Below are 12446 nucleotides of genomic sequence, written 5' to 3'. Positions count from 1 at the left end.
AACACACTTGAAATGGGAGAAATTACCTGAATTCCATTCAACTGTTTCAATAATTCCTGAAAGAATAGAAAAAAAAGAGTATTAGGATCCTAACTAGTTGACATTCTGGCTTCAGTAAACTGATCTTTAGCATGCAACTGTCTGCATCATCTGCTTTGTCTGCAAAAAGATTCAGATTCCAGATTGACTGGAAAGTCCTCCTGTGAAACAACTAAGGGGTGGGTCTCACTGGCGTTTAAGCCGGGCTACCAATCGAATCCAAGGTTAGGCGTTCCTATTGGAAACTGAATTAACTCTAGAACAGTTCTAGAGTAAGCCGCAATCGTTCCTACTTAAAATCGAATCGTATACCGGTTTATTATTTGATTTGTGTTATCGTCATTTAACGCGGGTTAAAAAAGTAGAAGGGTCGAACCTATACTTTTTCCGTGAATCGGGATAGGAATCGGAGCATTTAAATAGGATCGACAGCCTTTGAAATCAGGTTAGCTGGATGGGAGGAGCGGAGAGCGATGGGCTGGCCTGCATCGCCAGCGCCATTTTCTTCCATTCGCATAGACTCCCCCCTCCCCGTGGATTGCAACCTCACCTCTTGAGGAGAACCACTGAACACCATTTGTAACGGAGAAAGGCTGGATGCACAGCGATCTGGGGGGAAATAGAGCCTTTCCTTCTCTCTTTCCCAAACGGAATCTGGGGAGACATAGGAAACCCTGGTTGTGTGTGTGTGTGTGTGTGTGTGTATTCCACTTTATCTTTGTCCCTGGAGACTTCTGCCCTCTCCTTTTTTGTATTGTGTCCTCCTTTCTATCCTGGACGTCTCTTGCTCTTGCTTTATTCGGCTTTCACTCTCTCCTCTCTCTTAGGTCTGCAGCCTCTTGCCTCTGGGATTGTTCTCTTTTCCCCTTTTCTGTCTTGTGTCTCTATCTCCCCTGGGCTTTGGATCCAGAGTCTCTACCCACGTAAACGCACTGCCTTCTCCTCCTTGATCCGATTTGGCAAACACACACACACACACACACACACACTATAGATAGATAAGATAGACAGACAGACAGACAGGCGCACACACACATGATTATATATATATATATACACACACACACACACACACACATATACACACACACATATATATAAGCGAATCTGGGGAACCGAGGCTCTTTCCAGAGGAACTATGGGATGGCTCCCAAGACAGCCCTGGGAGCAATCTTCCCCAAAGATTCTCTCCCCATGGGGTGGCCAAAGTGAATCTGGGGAACCGAGGCTCTTTACAGAGGAACTATGGGATGGTTGTGTTGTGTTTGTGAGACATTTATCCTCCTCTGCCAGAGAGTGCTGGTGCCATAATAAACTACCATTCCCAGGATTCCCTAGCACTGAGTTATGGCAGTTAATATGGGGAGACACAGAAGAGGACGAATAAGCACCTCCTGATTGGCTCTTTTAAAAAAAAAACAACCGCAAAATTTATAACTAATTAAAAACGGCCAGGTAGTGGGAACGCAGGTACAGGCTACATTGGTGTATGTTACTCCGAATAAATGTGACGTCATGATGACGTGCTTTGATTGACAGCCGAAAAAGGCGAGTGCGAACGAAATAATGCTAAAACCGGGTTATATATACACCGATTCATTCTTGAATAGGAACGAAAGCGGATCATTTACAGCGATTCAGTTGGTACATGAGAACGAAGAAAAAAAAGTGATTTGGAACGCGGGATAACACCTGTGTTATTTTGAATCGGATTTAACGGAACCGGTATATTTTAAATTGTTGTAAATCGTAAGTGAGACCCACCCCTAAGTTAGATGGATCAAATCAGGGCAGACAGCAATAAGGGCTTGTCTTCACTGGCCAGAATACCAGACAGGTATTCTGCCCCGAAATTCCCCCCATTACCTCAGCATTACCTTAATCCTCAGCAACAATGAGTGGCTGCCTTCTCACACAATCCCTGTTCATCTCCCAGCATCCCCACTTAGGTCACAATAAGGTGCCCAGTCATATTATCGACACTGGGCACCTCATTTTGACCTCAGGGAGACCCGTGTCCACAGCGCTGGCACCTGGCAGCTCACATCGTTGCTGCAGAGAGAGGTAAAAACCCAGAGTAAAAGGTAAGGTTTTAAAATTCAAGTTAAGGGGAGGAAAGGCCGAATTGAGTGCAGATGTTGTGAAGACAGTTCCCATCCGATTTGGCTCTGTGTCATGTAAACAGAATGCAGCAAACCCGGAGGGGATTTGAAGTAAATAATCCATGTAGACAAGCCCTAGGTCAGATGGACCAATGGTCCCTCTTTATATGGGGCATCATATTATTCCCAAGTGATGGGAACCTGGCTCCTCATTCTCAGAGTATGGGAATGTTACTTTTTTGGACTACAACTCTCAGAATCCTCCAGCCCGCACGGCCAGAAATGTGGCCAGCTATGCCCCCCCACACACACTCACACTGCTCCTATAACTGCAACACAACCCAAAAAGCAAGGCTGGGTGAATGTATGCCCACATTGGCCTTAGCTGGCAGAGCCAATAGATCAGGACTGCAAATATAGTTTGATTTTGGCACCTGCAGGCAACCTGACCCAATCTGCAGGATTCTGCCCCTTCCACAGGATTTAGCTGGCTTTTTGTGGCTGTTTTGTGTAACTTGATTCTGATTATGCACACTACAGGGGAGATGCAAGAAGTGGGCTGTAACAATCCACTTTCCTCATGTTTCATCAGGCGTCATAGCCTATTTGATTTAGAGTGTATCACCAAAGAAAATGGAAGGTTAATTCTGCACTCGATACCACACATTCTGTAGGTTTGCTTTGTTCCTCTGAAGGCAATAGGAATGTAAATCTTCCACTATTTCAACCTTGCATGCAAGGATGGATAATTACGGTCATTTTCTCCCCACTGTGGGAGAAAATGATTATTTTCCTGTATGCGAATGTCGCAAAGTGTTCCAGGGGGATTATTCTACAGAGAAATATACTTTTGTATGTGTGTGTACAGGAAACTATTCTGCACAGGCAACATTTGTGTGAGTCCAAAAAGCCCATGCATTCAGAATAATCCCACAGGAATGCTTCAGGACATCTGAATACCAGGAGCAAACTGCAAAAATTCTTCTTTCTAACATGGTTTTTCAACACATCTGAAGGCTTTCCAGTTCAGGGAAGGCTGTTACAGTGTATATTTCTTAAGACTAAAATTATAAGGGGAGGAGAGCAGATTTGAGAGTAGGTCAGTTTATAAATTTACCCGAGATTTCGGACCAGGGACTTCCGTCTTCATAAGAGGCCCGTCGTAGTCAAACTCCACATCAATTTTAGCTGCAGCTTGACTGATTCCTCTGTGCCCTGCAAAGAATAAGAAATCAAGCAATTAAGGGCATTTTAGTTGATTGAAATACAATTTTAAACATAAGGAGGAAGCCCCATTAAGTAGACTGGTGTATAATAGTTAGACAAGTGGTTCCCAAACTTTGGTCCTCTAACTGTTTTGGACTTCAACTCCCAAAAACCACAGCCAGCTTGGCTAACAGGAATTCTGGAAGCTGAAGTATAAAAACATCTGGAGGACCAAAGTTTGGGAATCACTGGATTAGAGATTTGGGTGACCTGGGAGATCCAGGATCTAGTCTCCACTAGGCCATTAAACCCACTGAGTCACCTTAGGTCAGGACCTCTCTCTTTTGCCTAACCTACCTCACAGGCAGGTAAAGGAGCCAAGTATGACATAAATATAACTAACAAAACAAATAATAAAATAGATTCCTTTGGCACAACTGGACTTGCGTCTGGGAAAGCACACACTGAGATGCTGTAAACTGCCTATATAGGGTGACCCATTAAATTTAAATAGATCTGCCTATTAGAAAACTACAGTACGCATGGCTTTTCTGACAGTACTCTGACATAATCTGTTACTTAATCAAGCAAATCTGCTAGAAGGCCACAGCCCCTCATATCAAATTGAGCAAACATACTAGAACTGAAATAGACTTCTCGTCAAAATCAATGCATGCCTCCAGGGATAAAATCTGATCCTCGCAGATTAGTCAGCTATGGCTTTAGTTAATGAATTGATGGAGTAAGCCTAAGGCATGCCAGACCTACAAAATACGACAGCCAGAGTTTGGAAAAGCTACTTTTGAATTACAAATCCCAGAACCTGCCAGCCACGGTGGTCAATGGCAATTCTAAACGCTGCTTTACAAACTGCAAATGCTAGGATTGCACAGGATGGGATCATAGGAGTTAAAGTGGAATCATAGCGCTATAACTGTGTAGTGTGAACAGGCCCCATTTTGGGCTAGTTAGTACAATGGATGTCCTTGGGCCAGATGTTCTTTCTTTCACAGTCCTAGCTATAATGGGGATAAAATTGGATAACCCATGTGTGCCGTTCTGACCCTTGGCAGAAGGACAATTTATTATTATTTCCCACCTTTCTCAGTTTGGGACTCAAAGTGGCTCGCAACAGTGAAACCATAGTTAAAAATTAACAGCCTACAAAAGTGAAAAGGCCATTAAACCATCATAAAATCTGAAACCAGTTGTAGAAAAAAAAATTAAAACAACGACTAAAGTCCAGCACATTATACAAAGCCTTCAAAATCAATTCTCAAAGGCCTGCCAGAATGAAAAAGATTTTACCTGCTTGTGGAAAGATAGCAAGAAAGGTGCCCACTATTACTATATTAGCAATCATAAAGGGATAAATGCTAACAACAGCTGTTTCAAGTAAGAACTTAATGGATGCACAGAATAACAGGGAGCAAGAAGGGTGCCCACCGATAGTATGCTAGTAATCGTAAAGGGATAAATACTAACAAGAGCCATTTCAAATAAGGATTTTATGGATACACAGAAGTAACAGAGACGTCCTTCTTAAAAAAGCTGCAACGACATCCGCAGAACATTGGCTGGGATGACAATTTTTCCAAGAAGGTCAACTGCCCAAATGTTCTCAAGAGGCCAAGATACCAGGATCTGCTGAGCAAGTAAACATCTCTTATGCAATCTCCTGGAAGCAGAGATTGATTTCTTAGACACTTAATGGGTAATATAAGAGGCTCCTGAGGATGAGTGAGCAACAGAACGGAGGGAGTTTGTACTCAGTGAACCCCTCCACACCACAAGGAATTCCAACGCCTCTCCCTCAAGGATCACAAACCCAAAGGGAGGATTTCAGATCTCCTCAAAGTCAGATTTTGCTCACAGGACAGTGTTATATGCACTTAAAGAAGGAGTCTCACAAGCTGGGCACATTTCTTGAGCACATGGGAGAAACGTTACAGTGCGGGCCAGAGGTCAGTGGCATGGATGGACTCCAAACATTGGAAGGAGGCCAAGAGGGCATTCAGCCTTGCCGATAACATTACTGAGGTTCAATGCTACCATGGCACCCTGGCCGAACTATGGCCCAGGAAGGCGTGTCTGGTTTCCGAATTCACTCTTAGTTATGACTTCAAGGGGTGGCTGAGGGCAGCTGTTCTTGTTGGGATATAGCAACTTCGCATGCTGAGGCCTTCTAGTAATGCATGTCTATGGTATTTATTGCCCACTAACAACTCCTCCTCATTGCCCCTCCTCATTTCCTGTTTACCCATGAGGGCACACCTAACCTTTTGTCTCAAGAAGAAGAAGGCAAGGATGAGACGCCATTACAGTTGGCCTTTCTTATACTCGGATTTTTTATACACGGATTCAAGCATACATAATAATAATAATAATAATAATAATAATAATTTGTTTTATTTATATACCGCTATTCCAAAGATCATAGTGGTGAACAGCAAGTAAGCTAATTAGCAAGTAAGCTAATTTGCCCCCAACAGTCTGGGTACTCATTTTAGCGACCTCGGAAGGATGCAAGCCTGAGTCGAGCTTGGGCCCTTTTGCTGGTCTTGAACTCGCAACCTTGTGGTTTCGAGTGAATGGTTCCAGTACAGGCATTTAACCACTGCGCCACCAGGGCTCTGGTTTGAAAATGTTCAAAAAAAGTATAAATTTCAAATATCAAACCTTAATTTTCCATTTTTTATAAGGGACACCACTTTGTTTTGTCATTATATTGAATGGGACTTGAGCATACACGGATTTTGTTATACACGGGGGATCTTGGAACCAAACCCCAGCATATAACAAGGGTCCACTGTAGTACTAAACTTGCTTACCTACTAATCTGCATGCCTGTGTCCGGAGCTGAAAGGATGCTGGGGTAGCACCTTTCTGGGATGCATGTTTTCTACCTCATTTTTCTTGCAACATGAAGCTAGACCTGTGTATCTCTTCATACACATGATTTTGTAAGTAAACTGATTTTCTTTTCACTTTTAACCAAGTGACTGTGTATTTTTATTGGGGACACGTGGCTGGGAGAGGAGTGGAGCTAGTTGAGTTTTCCTGCTTGCCTCATATTCCGCTATGTAAACTCTGCTAGTAAGATTAAACAATCTTGCTTACTTTCCTGAGTTTCTAACGATCCTCAAGAAAGAACTACATTTCCCAACAGTTCTCAACCTCAGCACCCACTCTGCCACCTGCAACACAAGGAACACAACACTACGGTAAGGATTTCTGAGTCAATGCATGCAAAACACATAAAATCATCTAGCGTACTACTCTCAGGCTAGTACTACTATTGTAAGTCCTTAGCTTCCTTATCCACGGACTATTTATCCACAGATTCAAGCATCCATGGCTCGAAAATATTAAAAGTATATACACATTCCAAAAAGCAAACCTGCATGTTTTTTAACCACCTACCTGCTGCAAATATCCTAGAGTTCTGCTGCAGCGAAGGGGATAAATGTCGGCTCAGCAGCATCAATGCCATTTTGTCTTCTCTTAAGAAAAAGAGCGATCTGAAAGATCTCTTCTTCACCCCTTTCCAGATGACAACCTGGGAGAGACAGGGAAGGAATGCAACACAACCCAGGTCATTCTCACACGCCTGTATAGATTCTGTCCCTTTCTTTTCTTAAAAACAAGTTTTGAGACTTTCAAATGTAATTAATTAGAATTACACATCCCCCCAAAATGGTTCCTTGCAATTCTTATCAGTAACTAGTTACCTTCTCTTCATTCAACCATAATGGAAACAATTGCTTCCCTCACTTAAATACCCCCTTGTATCAGAATGCTACAAGCAAAAACAACACACCCCAAAATAATGGGGCCACACACAACCTACAACTGTAAATCTGATTTAAAATAAACTTTGGATTTAGACCATTTTTTGCACAAGGTTGTTGTGGGAGAATGAATGAGGAAAAGGCAAATGTGAGTGGCGTAGTGGTTTGAATGTTGGACTATGACTCTGGAGACCAGGATTCGATTCCCAGCTTGGCCATGAAACCCAATGGGGGACCTTAGACAAGACACACACTCTCAGCCTCAGGGGAAGGCAATGGCAAACCTCCTCTGAACAAATCCTACCAAGAAACCCCATGATAGTGTTGCCATAAGTCGGAAACAACTTGAAGGCACACAACAAGAAGAAGCATACCTCCCTAAAATTTGTTGGGGAAAGGAGTAGGATGAAAATGCAAATTAAAAACCAACCAAACGACCATGCAGAACAATGAGTGTCACTCAAAGGTTTTGTACTCCAACTCCAAAAGGTCCCAGCCTGCTTGGCCAATGGCCAAGGATGATGGGTGATGAAATGCAAACATCTGGAGGACCAAAGACTGGGAACCACTGATTTAGAGAGTGCCAAGTGTTATGGCACACTTTCCTTTTGCTGTCCCAAATGACACAGTAAAGAGTCAAGATTTGAAAGGGATATGGCCAGGATACTTTGCTCAGCCGAACATCTCAGAGGAAAAACAAAAGCTTATCTATGGCACGCAGGATGGAACATGTGCTGAAACAAGCCATTCCTTCCCCACAGAGGACCTTGGAAACCCAGCATTCTTTATACCTTCATCAAAGAACGGACCCATCAAACGAAAGTCACAATGGCGAAAAAAGGGACATAAATTTGGAGTATAAATAGCATTTAAGATATCTAGAATGCCACCAACTAAAAAGGATTATATGACTTCCACACACTTGCTCTTACAGGTATTCCACTATAAAGCTTATTGTTACTTCGATGTAATTTGAATTCCATTTTGGGAGAAAGGGATATGAATCGTCTAAATAGATAAATAAATTGTGCTCGGTTTTGTAAGGTCTAATAGGAAAATGGGAAAAATGGAGGATACCTCTACACTGCAGAAATAATGCAGTTTGACACCACTTTAGCTGCCTGGCTCCATCCTATGGAATCCTGGGATTTGTAGTTTGTAGTGGCACCAGAGCTCTCTCACAGAGGAGATGAACTATCTCATCAAACTAAAAACCCCAGAATCCCATTGCATTGAGCACTGGCAGTTAAAGCGGTGTCAAACTACATTCATTCTGAAGGTAAAACAGACCTAGGAGTTATATCCAAAGCTTTGAATATATGCCATCTCAGAGTCAGTGCACAAAATTGTGCTTAGATCTGAATTCAATTGCTAGTTCGGACTAGAACACAAGCACTGATACTGTATACTCTCCAACTCTCCCAGTTTTGCAGGGACAGTCCTAAACTATTCCTCTATATCTTCACACTTTCTCAGCTGCTTTTACAATGTCCCAGATTCTCTCCTTTCCTTTCACTTTCTCCCTTTGTACACAGCTTACTTCAGTTGCTGCAAACTGAGTTCAGGATGCACCCAATTAACTCAATTTGCACTCAATTAATTTGGGGAAAGGAGAGAAAGACAGAAATGTGTGCAGAAACATCTCTTTCCCAGTAGACTCAGGCAAAAGCAAACTGCTGCAGCCTTTCCTAACTTGTCTACTCATCCTCTTTAATAACTTTTGGCCACACTCTGATGTTGCTTGGCCACATTTGTCCCAATTTGAGAAATGTTGGGATGGTACGCACTGAATGACAGACCAATACAAATTGCATGGATCCAATGGGTCTACTCTAGCTGAGACAAGAGTTGCATTTCAGTCAGCATGGGATTAATACCTAAGCGTAACTTCTTTACTAGAGCTATGGATCTTTCTTTCTTTCTTTCCAGATTTGGCAAATCTTCCTTTCTGCTCCTCTTTGAAACTTCTCAGTTGCTGGATTAACATCAAGGCTCACAGAGGAATTTGCAAAATCTCATTAAAATGCCAGTAGTGTTCCATCCCGTTGCTTCTTCCTCCCCCACTTCACTTTCTCTTTTTGCTTTTCCTCCACTGAATGCATGCAACTAATAATCCCGGAACAGTATTCAAAGCCATCTAAAAATCAAAACAACATGACAAATTGCATCTGAGGAAGCAGACAAGTCGACACAAGTTTATGTGACGATATCTTTTGCATAATCTCAAAGGCGCAACTTTGCACAACAAACTTTTCGGAACTGGGCCTTAATCCTCAACTAAAGAACACTGCTTGCATTTAAAAGATCCGCCCCACAAAAGCCAGAGATGGGTTTGCCTTAGGGTTGCAAAGGTCTTGAAGGCATGCAACAACAACAACCACAATTGATATTCTTCACATGGTCAGATTTACCACACAGTTTCTAGGCTTATCTTCTACACTTTCAAGAAGTCCCTAATACTACAAAATGCCACATGGGAGCCCTGAGACATCGACATCATCATCATCATCATCATCATCATCATCATCATCATCATCATCATGTAGATGATAATAGATAATTTATAAAGATGATAATGATTATTATTATTATATCTATTTGTATCCTGCTCTTTTCCCAGAACTGCTCACAATGTTAAAAGAACAATACCAATAAAAATATAGAAAAGTGGTACATTAAAACAGAATTAAAATTGTTGCAATATTAAAATAGATTGCTTATTAAAAGAATCAGAATGCAGTTAAAAAGTTAAAGTCATTTAAAACGCTTAAAACGATACAACACCCCAAGCCGTGTCACCTGGTTTATTTCCACTGAAACAACTGTTTCTTCTTCTTCTTCTTAATGAACAACCAGGGAGGGGGATCCCATCCGTGTGGAATACTACCCACATACAGACAAGGAATCTGTAAAAGTTTAATCCAATTTTGCAATTGACGAGGCAGTATTTCCGGTCTCGGCGCCGAATCTCTCCAAATCTTGGTATGCATCACAGCTGGGAAAGCAGGTCAAATCCAGTTCAGCAATGATGCTGACTCACAAATCGCACCAGGGTCACTCGCTCTCTCTTTCTCTGCTTTCAAGCCTTGTCTTCAGCTTACTTCAATGGCTGGATTCTATGATCCTTGCTTAACACAAATTGCAAACCTTGGCTGTGACTTGCATTGGAGTTTCCATGCTATGGAATTCTGAGGATTGTAGCTTGTTTTGACAGAGAAGGCCAAACGTCTCACAAATTACAATTTGCAGTAATCCACAGCATTGAGACATGGCAGTTAAAGTGGTCTCAAACTAGATTATTTCTGCAGTGCGGATGCAGACCCAATGGGGAAGGGAGTAGTTTATAACAGAAGACACACATACATATATACATACACACTGGCCTAATCCTAGGATGTTGCCAAATTATGGAGAAGGGCAATCCTTCTCAATTCAGAAGCCTTCCAACAGTGATGGTTGGTGGCCTCCATGTCAGTGGGCAGTGGATCCATTCCCAGGTTTACGGCAGATCTGCAGGTATTTATCCAAAGTGCTGAAACAGAGTGAAAATTGGAGCCAGTTCTTGTACCTTTAATGTTTGTGGAGAACAAGGAATCTCAACAGGCATTGCGTGGTACCTGCCTGTGCCACAAGTGACACATGCTGAGATTCCCTGTTCTACACAACTGCTAAAGGTACAGGTGGCATCTCAAGTTTTAAATCTGGCAACCCTAGTGCCCATCCAACATAGATTCATAGATTGTCTGAAGATGCCAGCCACATATACTGGCGAAACATCAGGAAGAAACTGTTCTAGAGCATGACCACATAGCCTGAAAACCCCACAGAAAACTATGGATGCTGGCCATGAAAGCCTTCGACTTTACATAGATTCAGTACTTGGGATAGGGCCTTTAAAGCTATCCAACACTTATCCCTAAATAAATCCTTAAATAAATACAATCATAGAGATGGAAGAAACCCCAAGGGCTATGCAGTCCAACCCAATTCCGCCATGCAGCAACACACAATTGAAGCACTCGAAATATGGTCGGCTTCTGTCTGTTTAAAAACCTCCAAAAAAAGAGATTCCACCACTCTCAGAGGCAGCATCTTCCACTATCTTACTGTCAGGAACTTCTTCCTAATGTTGAGCTGGAATCTCTTTTCCTGTAGCATCCGTTGCTCTGTGTCCTAATCTCTGAAGCAACAGAAAACAAGTTTGCTCCATCCTAAATATGACATTATTTCAAATACTTAAACAGGGCTATCATAACCGTCTCTTCTCCAGGCTAAACATACCCAGCTCCCTAAGTCATTCTTCATAAGGCACAGTTTTCAGACCCTTCACTATTGTAGTGACCCTCCTCTGGATACCTTTCAGCTTGTCAACATCTTTTTTGATTTGTGGTGGCTAGAAATGGACACAGGATTGGTGAGGCCTGAACAAAGCAGAATACAGTGGCACTATTGGTTCTCTCCATTTAGACACTACACTTCTATTGATGCAGCCTAGGATCGTATTGGTGTCTTTAGCTGCTGCATTACACTGTTGACTCATGCATAACTTATGGTCTAATAAGACTCCCAGCTCCCTTTCACATGCCCTGCCATCAAGCCGGATGTAACCTATCCTATATCTTAGCTTAGTGTCATCTGCAAATTTGATAAGCAAGCCCCCGGTTCCATCATCCAAACTATTGATAAATAAATTCAAGTCACCTTGGGCCAGCCAATATCTCTCAGCACACTTTCCTTTATAAGGTGATTGTAGGGATAAAGTGGGGCATGGTGGCAGAAGCAAAAAATAATAATGCAGTAAATAATATACTAGAATAAATAATATACTAAATTAAAAAAAATATTTAGTAAGAGAGAAGGCATGATTTTTCTAGTTTCCATATTGTGGGTTGCCCTGAGTCTGAGCATCTTGAACCAGTTACATTTCTTGCCCACTCTGAGACAATAAACCTTCACAGCATTTCCTTCTTGTATTTGATGAATTTATACACCAGCTACCCTTCTTCTACCCTTGATGAAGAATTGCTTTCTTTGCAAAGCCCATTGGAAATGGAAAAAAAATCTTAATAGATAGGGATTATTGCAATACCTGTAAACATGTACCCCATAGTAGTAGTAGTAGTAGTAATAATAATAATAATAGGAGAAGCTTCTTAGCAGATAGCGGCTGTTGTGTTTGGCTGGTTTTTAAATGACAAAAGTCAAAGTCATTTTCGTTCTGGCCTATACAAGGGAGCAGCGAAGAATGGGAGTGTGATAAATCAGGTTTAACATTTGCGTGTTGTATTTTTGGATTGTACCCCATTTA

The 12446-nt window shown here is 42.0% G+C and overlaps 1 protein-coding gene across 5 annotated transcripts in view; it reads right to left on the bottom strand.

Annotated features, from left to right (window-relative positions):
- ABAT (4-aminobutyrate aminotransferase) overlaps window positions 1–12446 on the bottom strand; it is a 49030-nt gene that overhangs the window by 18320 nt on the left and 18264 nt on the right. For 3 of the 5 annotated variants that reach the window (XM_089476947.1, XM_089476948.1, XM_089476949.1), the window contains 3 exons: window positions 6771–6906; window positions 3259–3356; window positions 27–56 (listed from right to left, as the gene is read on the bottom strand). In XM_089476947.1, the coding sequence (XP_089333073.1) occupies window positions 27–56; window positions 3259–3356; window positions 6771–6906 (264 nt within the window). Of the gene's footprint in view, window positions 1–26; window positions 57–3258; window positions 3357–4832; window positions 4916–6770; window positions 6907–9937; window positions 9958–12446 lie in introns of those variants that run through there. The other 2 variants (XM_089476951.1, XM_089476952.1) reach the window with 2 other exon arrangements.

Source organism: Sceloporus occidentalis, unplaced genomic scaffold (genome assembly GCF_023333645.1).
Source record: "Sceloporus occidentalis isolate IW3139 unplaced genomic scaffold, rSceOcc1.0.p SCAF_10, whole genome shotgun sequence".
Classification (NCBI taxonomy): domain Eukaryota; kingdom Metazoa; phylum Chordata; class Lepidosauria; order Squamata; family Phrynosomatidae; genus Sceloporus; species Sceloporus occidentalis.
Note: the sequence above shows the minus strand (reverse complement) of the source record. Positions and strands in the feature narration are given on the sequence as shown.